Genomic DNA, 14783 nt, shown 5'->3' on the forward strand with positions numbered 1-14783 from the left:
ACTTTACACAGTCACGCTTATGTTCCACCTAATTCCCTGGGTGTAAATTGGGGCAGTGCTCTTTTTTTACTCCTTTCGCTCTCTTCTCTCTACCGACCGACCAAACGGCCATGGTAAGAACAGGAAGAAGCAGCATGGTTGTAGTCTAATTGGTGTATAATAAGTGCTCTCCATCCCTGTGGTTTCTCTTCCTCCATCCTTATATCCCACTGTGACATCACCCACATCCCCTGCTATCAAAGCGTTATCTCCCCTTGGTTACCCTTGCCCCAGGGGGTAACGGAGATTGAGGGTTGCGCGGTTTCCACCTTGCCTCTCCCGTCGCTCGTCAGTGGGGTCTCAAGTGATTGACGGGTCTGATCCTTCCGTCTGGTCAAAGGTGGGTCGTGTTTGGCCGATGCTCCCAATTATTAAAAAAATAAAATAAAAAAAAACCGAGTAAAAATAGGGTGCGCCACAGTAGCGGGTGGAACCGTGGGAACGCTCGCTCCCTATGAACGCAGATTGCGCTAATCTGGAGGCTTATTTGTTAGGCCATGGAAAAAGAGATATCTTTAAGACAGATTGTGAAAAGAGGGCAGTGTGTATAATTGCTTTTTCATCCACCCGGCTTACGGAACAAATTGAATTTCCGGTGAGCGGGGTGAGAGTCTACGTTTGAGGCTGATATCGCCACAGTGGTCGGGTAGGGCTGGCTCGCTGCTTGATGCGTATTAGGAGGGGAGTGGTGTGCCACGTTCCGTTCCTCCTCTCTACTTCTCTTTCATTTATATTCATTAATTGGAGGTCTCATTACTTCTGACATTTAACTTGGATGGCAGGGCCCCTGAAATCCCTTTTGGAATTAAGCACAGCCTGGACTCTGCTAGTTCCTTCAGTCACACAGGTTCTACTAGGCAGATGGTTGTCACCAGCAGTGTTCTTCAGCCCTGCTCCTTGAAAGCTACACGGTTTGCATGCTTTTGGTACATCCCAGCACCAACACACCTGATTCTACTAATTAGCCTACTTATTGGTGGTTAGTTGAATCTGGATGTTAATGCTGAGCTGGAAGAAGGGGGGGGGTCGATACAGTTGCATATCGCAACATTATTTTGGGATGATATCGATATTTGATTGCAAGTACAAAATCTAACATACTTATTAGCTAGAGCTAGTCGGCTATACCCGAGACAACTCCATTCTTTGTCCTATAGCTTATTCTCCATCTTCTTGGAGAATTCCCAGCCCTTAAAAATGTGCACATCCCCAGGACCTGGTTGAAGAAACTAATGAAGCACTTTTGTTGTGCGTTACTCCCAGACCCCCTCTGTTTCATGAATAATCAGCCACACTGACAGACAGAACCTTTTCATAAGTGCCAGGGCTCCAGGCAGCGACCGTTTAGTTGCATTTTGCGACCCTTTGACTTGGCTGTGCGACCAAATCATGAGCTGGTGCCACCATTTGAAAAAGTTAGTGACAGCCGTGCCACCAGGGGAAAATGTTTGTCTTGAGCACTGAGTGACCTAGATTACAGCAGAATTATCATCTATTAGGGAATCAAATCTCATCCCATTATTTATATCCACCTCCCCAAAGAACACGCAGGCTTCGCTACAAGAGCAGGCAGGGCAATTTTCCTTAATGTGTTACGCAGCTGCAAATGTCCAGTGTGCATATATAGGCTGTCACACTGAAGAGTCTCCCCTGATGCCTAACTATTACAGCATGTCAAGATTTCCCATTTCAGAGCTGTCCGTCCACAGAAGTAGCCCCATTGTCAGTTTGTCGTCTCTGCCCATTTCCAACACTAATAACAGCAGAGAGAGCGAGAGAGAACGCCTGCTAGGGGAAGAAAACTGCTTAATGGCCGGTGCCAGGAGCGAAGCATTTGATTGTCAATAAAAAATAAATAACTTTGAGTGCTTGCTTCCTTTTCATTTTTATTCATGGCCGTTGATGTTCTCGACAGCGTGGTCATTTGCATGTGATAACAGCTTTCCATTTGGAGGACTGGCGTTTTGAAAGGGCTTTCATTCACGTCAGGATCCAGCTACATCAGCACATCGGGAAAACACAACACATGCGTTCGCTTACACACACACACACACACACACACACCCAAAAAGAAAGCCGTCATTCGCTCCTCATGTCTAAAACCACTCTCTGTGAGTGACTAGCACACACACTGCACCTAGTCCTGTTTTTCCCCCTCTCTAATGCACATTGTCAAAAGCCTTTCTCTGAGAAAGGGTGTTGAGTGGCATAATGCGTTCATTTATGTCCAAGCTGTCAGATTGGCTCTAACTGTCTGAGGCTGTTTGGTTTTGCTTTTGACAAAATACTGACGATGGAAGGAGAGGAGGAGGTAGAAAAGGAAGGAGTAGAAGGAGAAAAGCACGAGGGGAGAATAGATTGGAGTCCAATGTTTTCAGATAACAGCAAGCTACAGACACTACAGAGGGGTTAATTGCTGACCTCATCCACTTGTAAGTTTGTTATTGTGGCTTTAAGAACTAAGAACAACTCCAGCAATCAGTCTCTCGCTCGCTCACACACTCAAGTATACTCTCAATATTGCACAGGAGTCACTGGAGTAACTCAGTTTCTCTGGACCCCTGAAAGGTCGGAGTCCCCTCCACTCCTAAAATAAAATGTAATGTGTCACCCAGACAGCCACTCTCAAAGTATTGACTACCAATCGCTCTCCATGGTGCTGAAATTGTGATGTCTATGAAGCTGCATGCCTAATGATGATAGGCTTTCTGTGGTGCCAGGGCTGGTACAGTGACTTCAGAAAACATTCATACCCCTTGACTTATTCCACATTTAGTTGTTACAGCCTGAATTCAAAATGGATTTTATATATATATATATATATATATATATATATATATATATATATTTTTTTTTTTTTATCTACATACAATACCCATAATGACAAAGTGAAACATGTTTTTAGGAATTTTGGCAAATTTATTGATGATGAAATATAGAAATATATACTTTACGTAAGTATTCACAGCCCTGAGTTAATGCTTTGTAGAAGCACTTTTGGAAATGATTACAGCTGAGAGTGTTTCTGGATAAGTCTCTAAGAGCTTTCCACACCTGGATTATGCAACATTTGCACATTATTCTTTTCAATGTTCTTCAAGCTCTATGAGTTGTTTGTTAATCATTGCTAGACTACCATTTTCAGGTCTTGTCATAGATTTTTCAAGTAGATTGAAGTCAAAACTGTAACTCTGCCACTCAGGAATACAGACACAGCATGGTTTCAAACTTTAGATCCCAGTTCCCACATTTAAATATTACAATTAATTTTATCAAACAAAACTATGCTACATTTTTTCTCTGGGACCTTCAGGATGACAAATCAGAGCAAGATTACTGAATGCAAGTACATTATTTACCTTCAGAGGTGAATGTTATAAACCAGTTGCCGTGATAAGTGTTTTGTTGTGCACTCTCCTCAAACAATAGCATGGTATTTTTTCACTGTAATAGCTACTGTAAATTGGTCCCAGCGTTTATATTAACATTAATTTAATCTCTCTGCTCATATAAGACATGTCTATTTCCCGAAAGTTGGCGGTTGTTTACGCCATTCCAGTCACATTAGTGTCCATTAGCAACAACCGTCCCGGTTTAGGAACACCGATCCCGTAGAGGTTTTAATACCTTCACCATGCTGAAAGGGATATTCAATGTCTGCTTTTGCACTTTTAAAAATGTTTTTCTACCCATCTACCAATTTGTTGCCCTTTGCGAGGCATTGGAAAACCTCCCTGGTCTTTGGGTTTGAAATTCACTGCTTGACTGAGGGACCTTTTAAAATTATCTCTATGTGTGGGGTACAGAGATTAGGTAGTCATTCAAAAATTCTGTTGGACTATTATTGCACACATGTCCATGCAACTTATTATGTGACTTGTTAAGCAAATATTTTACTCCTGAAGTTATTTAGGCTTGCTGTGTAAAAGGGGTTGAATACTTATTGACTGAAGATATTTCCGCTTTTCATTTGTAAAAAATGTGTGGGATATTGTGTGTAGGCCAGTTAAACAAAATCTAAATGGAATCCATTTTAAGGCTGTAACACAACAGAATTTAGAAAAAGTAAAAGGGTGTGAGTACTTTCTGAAGGCACTGTATAGTTTGCTTTAGCTAATGAATAAATGTTTATTGGTAGGCCAATTTGGTTGTAATTTTCTCATGTTAAGCCTAACATTTCACGCAATACACGATGTCGCTATGCTGCCATTTTTAGACTGCTGGCTGGTGGCAATAATGTCATTACTTATTCATTCATTAAAGTTGGAAATTATTATTTTATTATACATTTTTGATGCAGCAGCATACTAGTTTAGAATATACAACTGTCCTGTGGGCTATAGGCTACCTGACCCTGCATGACATGAGCCATCCTCTCGCTCTCTCCCAGCTTGGATAGAAGTTGTTGTGCATAAAACCAGTCTATTAATGCCAAGTAATAACCAGTCCAACCTCAAAACACTAGCTTACTAGGGATCGTTTCATTATGCAGGTTACTATTATGCAGCCTACTCTACCATATCACCGGATTCCTGCAACCCGCCTCACCCAATGTGGTACGGATCTGTTATTTTTATTCCTTATAACTGGAACTTCCATCAGGAGCTAGCCAGCTAACTAGCTACTAGTCTTTGTTTGCCACGGCTAGCGGTCCTCGCTTTTTTCCCTTGCATCAGCCAGCCTTAGCTTGGACAATCACCTGCCAGTCTGCACAGCGCGATATCAACCCAGAGCATATCGGACTGCTTCTCTACCATATCAACAGATTCCTGTCGTTCTGGATCATTACACCGGAACATTACTCCTGATCATTGCAGCTAGCTAGCTGTAAACGAGTGGCTACTTTTAGCTAACTCCTCTGTTCCGAAGCAAGCACCAGGTAGCCTCGAGCTAGGCATGTATACCAGCTAGTTCTAGGGCTACAATACCTCCTTTGCCAATTGGCCTGGACCCTTTATTGTCGACACAGAGCCCCGCCAATCAATCACGACTGGACTGCTGACGTGATCTCAACAGGCTATTCTGTTACGATATCGCTGAAGAGCCATCTACTAGCCCCGGCCCGCTAGCTTTCCTGAACACTGTGTCCCCTGCTCGCCTAGCATAGTTGTGACTATCGAACAGAACCCTGACTCCCCTATTGCTGCTCTTTTGACCCTATGATCACTCAGCTACACAGCTGATGCCCCCTGGACTATTTCAATAACACGGTACCTCTTTATTTTTACCTGTCAGCCCCAGCCTTAATGTCAGGTCCTGTGTGTACCTAACTGACCCGCTCTGCCCATTCATCTCCATTTACCCATACATTTGTTGTCTTAGCTCTCCTGATCAACACCTGTGATTGCTTTATGCCTCTCTGTCAACATGCTTTGTCTACTGCTGTCTTGGCTAGTTTTTATTGTTTTATTTCACTGTAGATCCCTCAGTCCCGCTCAAAATGCCCTAGATAGCTAATTCGTTGCACACCACACACATGCGGAGACCTCACCTAAATTAACTGATGCCTCCAGAGACAAAACCTCTCTCATCGTCACCCAACACATAGGTTTACCTCCACTGTACTCGCATCCTACCATACCCTTGTCTGTACATTATGCCTTGAACCTTTTCTACAACGCCCAGAAACCTGCTCCTTTTATTATCTGTCCCCAACGCACTAGACGACCAGTTCTTTTAGCCTTTAGCCGTACCCTTATCCTACTTCTCCTCTATTCCTCTGGTGATGTAGAGGTTAACTCAGGCCCCCAGTACTACACCTAGATATTTGCATCCGTATCCTCCAAAAAGTTCTGGGACACTGTCAAGTCCATGGAGAATAAGAACACCAGCTGCCCACTGCTGGCTGAGGCTAGGAAAGACTGTCACTACTGATGAATCCACGATAGAGAATTTCAAGGAGCATTTTTCTACGGCTGGCCATGCTTTCCACCTGGCTACCCCTACCCCGGTCAACAGCTCTGCACCCCCCACAGCAACTTGCCGAAGTACCTTCTCCGCTATGCAATCTGGTTTTCGAGCTGGTCATGGTTGCACCTCAGCCATGCTCAAGGTCCTAAACGATATCATAACCGCCATCGATAAAAGACAATACTGTGCAGCCATATTCATCGACTTGGCCAAGGCTTTCGACTCTTGTCAATCACATTCTTATCGGCAGACGCAACAGCCTTTTCTCAAATGACTGCCTTGCTGGTTCACCAACTACTTCTCAGAGTTCAGTGTGTCAAATCGGAGGGCCTGTTGTTCGGACCTCTGGCAGTCTCTATGGGGGTGCCACTGGGTTTAATTCTCGGGCCGACTCTTTTCTCTGTATATATCATATACTCTTATACTCTTGCTGCTGGTGATTCTCTGATCCACCTCCTATGCAGACAACACCATTCTGTATACATCTGGCCCTTCTTTGGACACTGTTAATAACAAACTTCTAGATGAGCTTCAATGCCATACAACTCTCCCTCCGTGGCCTCCAACTGAATGCAAGTACAACTGAATGCATGCTCTTCAACCGATCTTTGCCCTCACCTGCCTGCCCGTCTAGCATCACTACTCTAGACGTTTCTGACTTAGAATATGTGGACATCTACAAATACCTATGTGTCTGGTTAGACTGTAAACTCTCCTTCCTGACTCATATCAAGCATCTCCAATCCAAAATTAAATCTAGAATCGGCTTCCTATTTCGCAAAGAAGCATTCTTCACTCATGCTGCCAAACATACCATCGTAAAACTATCCTACCGATCTTAGACATAGGCGATGTCATTTACAAAAAAGTCTCCAACACTCTACTCAGCAAACTGGATGCAGTCTATCACAGTGCCATCCGTTTTGTCATCAAAGCTCCATATACTACCGACCACTGCGACCTGTATGCTCTCGTTGGCTGGCCCTCGCTTCATATTTGTTGCCAAACCCACTGGCTCCAGGTCATTTATAAGTCTTTGCTAGGTAAAGCCTTGCCTTATCTCAGCTCATTGGTCACCATAGCAGCACCCACCCGCAGCACGCGCTCCAGCAGGTATATTTCCCTGGTCACCCCCGATGCCAACTCCTCCTTTGGCCCGCCTTTCCTTCCAGTTCTCTGCTGCCAATGACTGGAACGAATTGCAAAAATCACATCTCCCTCACTAACTTTAAGCATCAGCTGTCCATTGCACCTGTACACAGCCCATCTGTAAATAGCCCACAGCCCATCTGTAAATAGCCCACCCAACTATCTCATCCCCATATTGTTATTTATTTGCTCCTTTGCACCCCAGTATCGCTACTTGCACATGCATCTTCTACTCATCTATCACTCCAGTGTTTAATTGTGAAATTGTAATTATTTTGCCACTATGGCCTATTTATTGCCTTACCTCCCTAATATTACTTCATTTGCACACACTGTATATAGACTTTTATATTCTGTTATTGACTGTACGTTTGTTTATTCCATGTGTAACTCTGTTGTTGTATGTGTCGAACTGCTTTGCTTTATCTTGGCCAGGTCGCAGTTGTAAATGATAACTTGTTCTCAACTGGCCTACCTGGTTAAATAAAGGTGAAATAAAATAAATACATCTAAGTACAGTGGGGCAAAAAAGTATTTAGTCAGCCACCAATTGTGCAAGTTCTCCCACTTAAAAATATGAGAGAGGCCTGTAATTTTCATCATAGGTACACTTTGACAGACAAAATTAGAAGAAAAAAAATCCAGAAAATCACATTGTAGGATTTATAATGAATTTATTTGCAAATTATGGTGGAAAATAAGTATTTGGTCACCTACAAACAAGCAAGATTTTTGGCTCTCACAGACCTGTAACTTCTTCTTTAAGAGGCTCCTCTGTCCTCCACTCATTACCTGTATTAATGGCACCTGTTTGAACTTGTTATCAGTATAAAAGACACCTGTCCACAACCTCAAACAGTCACATCAACTCCACTATGGCCAAGACCAAAGAGCTGTCAAAGGACACCAGAAACAAAATTGTAGGCCTGCACCAGGCTGGGAAGACTGAATCTGCAATAGGTAAGCAGCTTGGTTTGAAAAAATCAACTGTGGGAGCAATTATTAGGAAATGGAAGACATACAAGACCACTGATAATCTCCCCCGATCTGGGGCTCCACGCAAGATCTCACCCTGTGGGGTCAAAATGATCACAAGAACGGAGAGCAAAAATCCCAGAACCACATGGGGGGACCTAGTGAATGACCTGCAGAGAGCTGGGACCAAAGTAACAAAGCCTACCATCAGTAACACACTACGCCGCCAGGGACTCACATCCTGCAGTGCCAGACGTGTCCCCCTGCTTAAGCCAGTACATGTCCAGGCCCGTCTGAAGTTTGCTAGAGAGCATTTGGATGATCCAGAAGAAGATTGGGGGAATGTCATATGGTCAGATGAAACCAAAATGTAACTTTTTGGTAAAAACTCAACTCGTCGGATTTGGAGGACAAAGAATGCTGAGTTGCATCCAAAGAACACCATACCTACTGTGAAGCATGGGGGTGGAAACATCATGCTTTGGGGCTGTTTTACTGCAAAGGGACCAGGATGACTGATCCGTGTAAAGGAAAGAATGAATGGGGCCAAGTATCGTGAGATTTAAAGTGAAAACCCCCCCATCAGCAAGGGCATTGAAGATGAAACGTGGCTGGGTCTTTCAGCATGATAATGATCCCAAAGACACCGCCCGGGCAATGAAGGAGTGGCTTCGTAAGAAGCATTTCAAGGTCCTAGAGTGGCCTAGCCAGTCTCCAGATCTCAACCCCATAGAAAATCTTTGGAGGGAGTTGATGTGACTGTTTGAGGTTGTGGACAGGTGTCTTTTATACTGATAACAAGTTCAAACAGGTGCCATTAATACAGGTAATGAGTGGAGGACAGAGGAGCCTCTTAAAGAAGTTACAGGTCTGTGAGAGCCAGAAATCTTGCTTGTTTATAGGTGACCAAATACTTATTTTCCACCATAATTTGCAAATAAATTCATTATAAATCCTACAATGTGATTTTCTGGATTTTTTTTCTTCTCATTTGGTCTGTCATAGTTGAAGTGTACCTATGATGAAAATTACAGGCCTCATCTTTTTAAGTGGGAGAACTTGCACAATTGGTGGCTGACTAAATACTTTTTTGCCCCACACCATGTCCAGTGATCTCAAAGCATCAGCACATGACCATGATGTATTCACTCCTTCACTTTCATAAGCATTGTAAAGGTGTTGTGAGGTGAAAGGTTATCAGGTGTTTGGTGTGGCATCCTGGTTCCAAGTAAGGGATCATCACTGATTAAGGGCTGGTGCTGAGTATCAATGCTAGCTAACACATACACTGCTCAAAAAAATAAAGGGAACACTAAAATAACACATCCTAGATCTGATATCTGATACTTTTTTCTTTACATAGTTGAATGTGCTGACAACAAAATCACACAAAAATTATCAATGGAAATCAAATTTATCAACCCATGGAGGTCTGGATTTCGAGTCACACAAAATTAAAGTGGAAAACTACACTACAGGCTGATCCAACTTTGATGTAATGTCCTTAAAACAAGTCAAAATGAGGCTCAGTAGTGTGTGTGGCCTCCACGTGCCTGTATGACCTCCCTACAACACCTGGGCATGCTCCTGATGAGATGGTGGATGGTCTCCTAAGGGATCTCCTCCCAGACCTGGACTAAAGCATCTGCCAACTCCTGGAGAGTCTGTGGTGCAGTGTGGCGTTGGTGGATGATGTCCCAGATGTGCTCAATTGGATTCAGGTCTGGGGAATGGGCGGGCCAGTCCATAGCATCAATGCCTTCCTCTTGCAGGAACTGCTGACACACTCCAGCCACATGAGGTCTAGCATTGTCTTGCATTAGGAGGAACCCAGGGCTCACAAAGGGTCTGAGGATCTCATCCCGGTACCTAATGGCAGTCAGGCTACGTCTGGCGAGCACATGGAGGGCTGTGCGGCCCCCCAAAGAAATGCCACCCCACACCATGACTGACCCACCGCCAAACCGGTCATGTTGGAGGATGTTGCAGGCAGCAGAACGTTCTCCACGGCGTCTCCAGACTGTCACGTCTGTCACATGTGCTCAGTGTGAACCTGCTTTCATCTGTGAAGAGCACAGGGCGCCAGTGGCGAATTTGCCAATTTTGGTGTTCTCTGGCAAATGCCAAACGTCCTGCACGGTGTTGGGCTGTAAGCACAACCCCCACCTGTGGACGTCGGGCCCTCATACCACCCTCATGGAGTCTGTTTCTGACCGTTTGAGCAGACACATGCACATTTGTGGCCTGCTGGAGGTCATTTTGCAGGGCTCTGGCAGTGCTCCTCCTGCTCCTCCTTGCACAAAAAAAGTGGTCTGTGGTTATCACCTGCAGAACCACTCCTTTATTGGGGTTGTCTTGCTAATTGCCTATAATTTCCACCTGTTGTCTATTCCATTTGCACAATGGAATTTGCATGTGAAATGTATTGTCAATCAGTGTTGCTTCCTAAGTGGACAGTTTGATTTCACAGAAGTGTGATTGACTTGGAGTTACATTGTATTGTTTAAGTGTTCCCTTTATTTTTTTGAGCAGTATATATATATACTAATAACCACAGGCTCTGCAGGGTGAGATATTTATGCCAATGTAACACTAACTGTTAACACACATTGAAGTCATCAGCTCTCCAGTTCAAAGCGTTCACACCCCCGGCTGTGGTTATTTCTGTACCCTGGCATAAGCTGTGCCTTGGTCTCCATTTCAGAGATTCACATGGTACTGGGCTGGGCTCCAGGAGCACCAGGTGGGCATCTTTGTTACTGCTGTGTGTGTGTAGAGTTGCTATGGTGTGTGTGTTTGTAGAGGTGATGTGCTGTGCTCAGGTTCAGGTCTATGTTCTCAGAATCACAGGGAGCCTGTCAGTGGCCTCATTAGCTGCCCTTGACTGGCTGAAACACGCAGGGAACACTGTGTGCGTGTATTGAGTTGGCTGTGGGTGTGTTTGTGTGTCTGCAGGGGGGGCGGGATTGGTGTACTGGTGTAGTCATCTGCTTAGCCTCATGCTGTGCCTGAGCTGATAGGTCAGAGGTTACAATGGCTGTGACATCAATAGTGCTTCGTCCTCCCATCTGCGTTCCTTCGCTCTGAATTTTTCCAGATTTTGTTACGTCACAGCCTTATGCTAAAATAGATGACATTTTATTGTTCCCTAATCAGTCTACACACAACACCCCATAATGACCAAGCAAAAACATTTTTGGCTAATTTATTAAAAAAATAAAAACAGATTGATTCGTTCTCCCGTCTGGGTTCCTTCTCTCATTCTTTAGTTCTGGCTCATGTTTTGTTATTTTCTAAGAGGGAGCATTAGCAAGAAACAAGGCTGAGATGGTGAGGAAGAGGCATAGAGAAAGTGGGGGGATAGAGGTGTGAGCTGGTGATGGGGAGGAAGAGGCATAGAGAAAGTGGGGGGATAGAGGTGTGAGCTGGTGAGGAAGAGGCATAGAGAAAGTGGGGGGATAGAGGTGTGAGCTGGTGATGGGGAGGAAGGGAGGTTGGAGGTAAATGGCCCGTGTCACAGCCCCCTTTAACAGGCTGGATTACAGCTCCTATGTGTGTTGGGAGCTCACTACCTCAGGGGGCCTGCTATCCCCACCACCACACACCTTACCCCCACTGGCACTATTGGCCTGGGCAACTGGACAGAGGCACAGCTGATTTAAATCAGGCATCTAACAAGGAAAGAGGCAGAGAAGAGGGGGTGAGATTAGAAGAGGTAGAGAAGGACGGAGTGGGGAAGAAGCATAGTTGTAGATGTGGAGAGACGGGTTGAGAAAGGAGGGAGTTATTGAGACGGTGTTGATGGGTAAAATAGTCATATTTTTCAGTGTTCTTTGAGTCACTGTGTCCTTATTTGCAATTGAACAAATAGACATATCACCTCACTTGAATAATCCTGACATTTCACTGAGGAACCCACACCGTGTTCTCCTGACACACACACCATTACCGTCAGGGTTTCTCTGTTTGCCTTGTGTCTAATGACTGTAAATCTAGTCGCTGTGTGATGATTTGCTATTTGTCTATGCATTTTGATGAGCACACACATACAGACACTGTGGCAAGCTGAGACGGAGCAGGTCAATTGAAAGGGTCTTTGACTGTCCTGAGTGTTTTAATTAAAGAAGCAAAGAAAAGTAAACACTGAGCTAATTATGATTTGCTGTAATTAGCTGTGCCTCTGATCTTAATTGCTTTTGAATATAGCTGACCTCCATTTGTGTGTTTGTGTGAGAGTTGTGCTTGTAATGTGAATGCAGGAGATGTGAGCATGTTCCCTGTTGCATTAAATATTCTACTTGTATTCTACTTGTGTGTGATCATGATTTTTCATGTCTATGGTGTGAATGTGTTGTCTAAGGCAGCTTGCCCTTTCTGATGTGTATAATGTGTGTGTGTATAAGGTAGAGGTCGACCGATTTTATGATTTTTCATAAAAATGTATTTGTAATAGTGACAATTACAACAATACTGAATGAACACTTATTTTAACTTAATATAATACATCAAGTAAATAATGCAAAAACAAAGTGTTGGAGAAGAAAGTAAAAGTGCAATATGTGCCATGTAAGAAAGCTATCGTTTATGTTCCTTGCTCAAAACATGAGAACATATGAAAGCTGGTGGTTCCTTTTAACATTCCCAGGTAAGAAGGGTTGTAGTTATTATAGGAATTATAGGACTATTTCCCTCTATACCATTTGTATTTCAAGAACCTTGGATGTTCTTATAGGCACTTTAGTATTGCCAGTGTAACAGTATAGCTTCCGTCCCTCTCCTCGCCTCTACCTGGGCTCAAACCAGGAACACATCGACAACAGCCACCGTCGAAGCAGCGTTACCCATGCAGAGCAAGGGGAACAACATCTCCAAGTCTCAGAGCGAGTGACGTTTCAAACACTATTAGCGCGCACCCCGCTAACTAGCTAGCCATTTCACATCGGTTACACCAGCCTAATCTCGGGAGTTGTTAGGCTTGACACACAATGAGCTGCTGGCAAAACGCACGAAAGTGCTGTTTGAATGAATGCTTACGAGCCTGCTGCTGCCTACCACCGCTCAGTCAGATTATATATGCAACGCAGGACACGCTAGATAAACTAGTAATATCATCAACTAGTGATTATGATTGATTGTTTTTCATAAGATAAGTTTAATGCTAGCTAGTAACTTACCTTGGTTACTGCATTCACGTAACAGGCGAATGCAGTCTCCTTGTGGAGTGCAACGAGAGGCAGGTCGTTATTGCATTGGACTAGTTTACTGTAAGGTTGCAAGATTGAATCCCCTGAGCTGACAAGGTAAAAATCTGTTGTTCTGCCCCTGAACCAGGCAGTTAACCCACCATTCCTAGGCCGTCATTGAAAATAAGAATGTGTTCTTAACTGACTTGCCTCGTTAAATAAAGGTGTAAAAAAATTAATAATAATTCTCGTCCAAATCGGTGTCCAAAAATACTGATTTCCGATTTGTTATCGGCCCTAATTAATCGGTCAACTTCTAGTGTGTATATATAAGGTGTGTGTTCTCCTCTCCCAGGCCCTCTTGGACACAGTGGTACAGAGGAGTGAAGGCTACAGCGTGGAGCGTTTAGAGAGACTCTTCTCTCTCCTCAGTCAGTGCATCTACCAACACCGCCTGGACTACGACAAGACACTGCTACTGGAGGTTAGACGAACACACACACATGCCACTACAGACACACAGCTACAGACACGCCGCTGACAGACACGCCGCTGACAGACACGCCGCTGACAGACACGCCGCTGACACACGCCGCTGACAGACACGCCGCTACAGACACGCCACTGACAGGCACACAGCTACAGACACGCCGCTACAGACACGCCGCTGACAGACGCCGCTGACAGACGCCGCTTACAGACACGCAGCTACAGACACGCCGCTTACAGACACGCCGCTACAGACACGCCGCTACAGACACACAGCTACAGACACGCCGCTGACAGACACGCCGCTGACACACACAGCTACAGACACGCCGCTGACAGACACGCCGCTGACAGACACACAGCTACAGACACGCCGCTGACAGACACGCCGCTGACAGACACGCCGCTTACAGACACCCAGCTACAGACACACAGCTACAGACACTCCGCTGACAGACACGCCGCTACAGACACGCCGCTACAGACACGCCGCTGACACACGCCGCTGACAGACACGCCGCTACAGACACGCCACTGACAGGCACACAGCTACAGACACGCCGCTACAGACACGCCGCTGACAGACGCCGCTGACAGACGCCGCTTACAGACACGCAGCTACAGACACGCCGCTTACAGACACGCCGCTACAGACACGCCGCTACAGACACACAGCTACAGACACGCCGCTGACAGACACGCCGCTGACACACACAGCTACAGACACGCCGCTGACAGACACGCCGCTGACAGACACACAGCTACAGACACGCCGCTGACAGACACGCCGCTGACAGACACGCCGCTTACAGACACCCAGCTACAGACACGCCGCTACAGACACGCAGCTACAGACACGCCGCTTACAGACACGTCACTGACAGACACACAGCTACAGACACGCCGCTACAGACACACCGCTTACAGACACGCAGATACAGACACGCCACTGACAGACACGCAGATACAGACACGCCGCTGACAGACACACAGCTACAGACACGCCGCTACAGACACGCCGCTTACAGACACGCCGCT

General features: G+C 45.2%; 1 protein-coding gene across 2 annotated transcripts in view; it reads left to right on the forward strand.

The window, feature by feature from the left end:
* Positions 1 to 14783, forward strand: part of atad2b (ATPase family AAA domain containing 2B) — a 129858-nt gene that overhangs the window by 104109 nt on the left and 10966 nt on the right. For both annotated transcript variants that reach the window (XM_031800745.1, XM_020454923.2), the window contains exon 27: positions 13612 to 13740. In XM_031800745.1, coding sequence (XP_031656605.1) covers positions 13612 to 13740 — 129 coding nt within the window. The remainder of the gene's footprint in view (positions 1 to 13611; positions 13741 to 14783) is intronic.

The sequence above is a fragment of the Oncorhynchus kisutch genome, linkage group LG21 (genome assembly GCF_002021735.2).
Source record: "Oncorhynchus kisutch isolate 150728-3 linkage group LG21, Okis_V2, whole genome shotgun sequence".
NCBI lineage: Eukaryota > Metazoa > Chordata > Actinopteri > Salmoniformes > Salmonidae > Oncorhynchus > Oncorhynchus kisutch.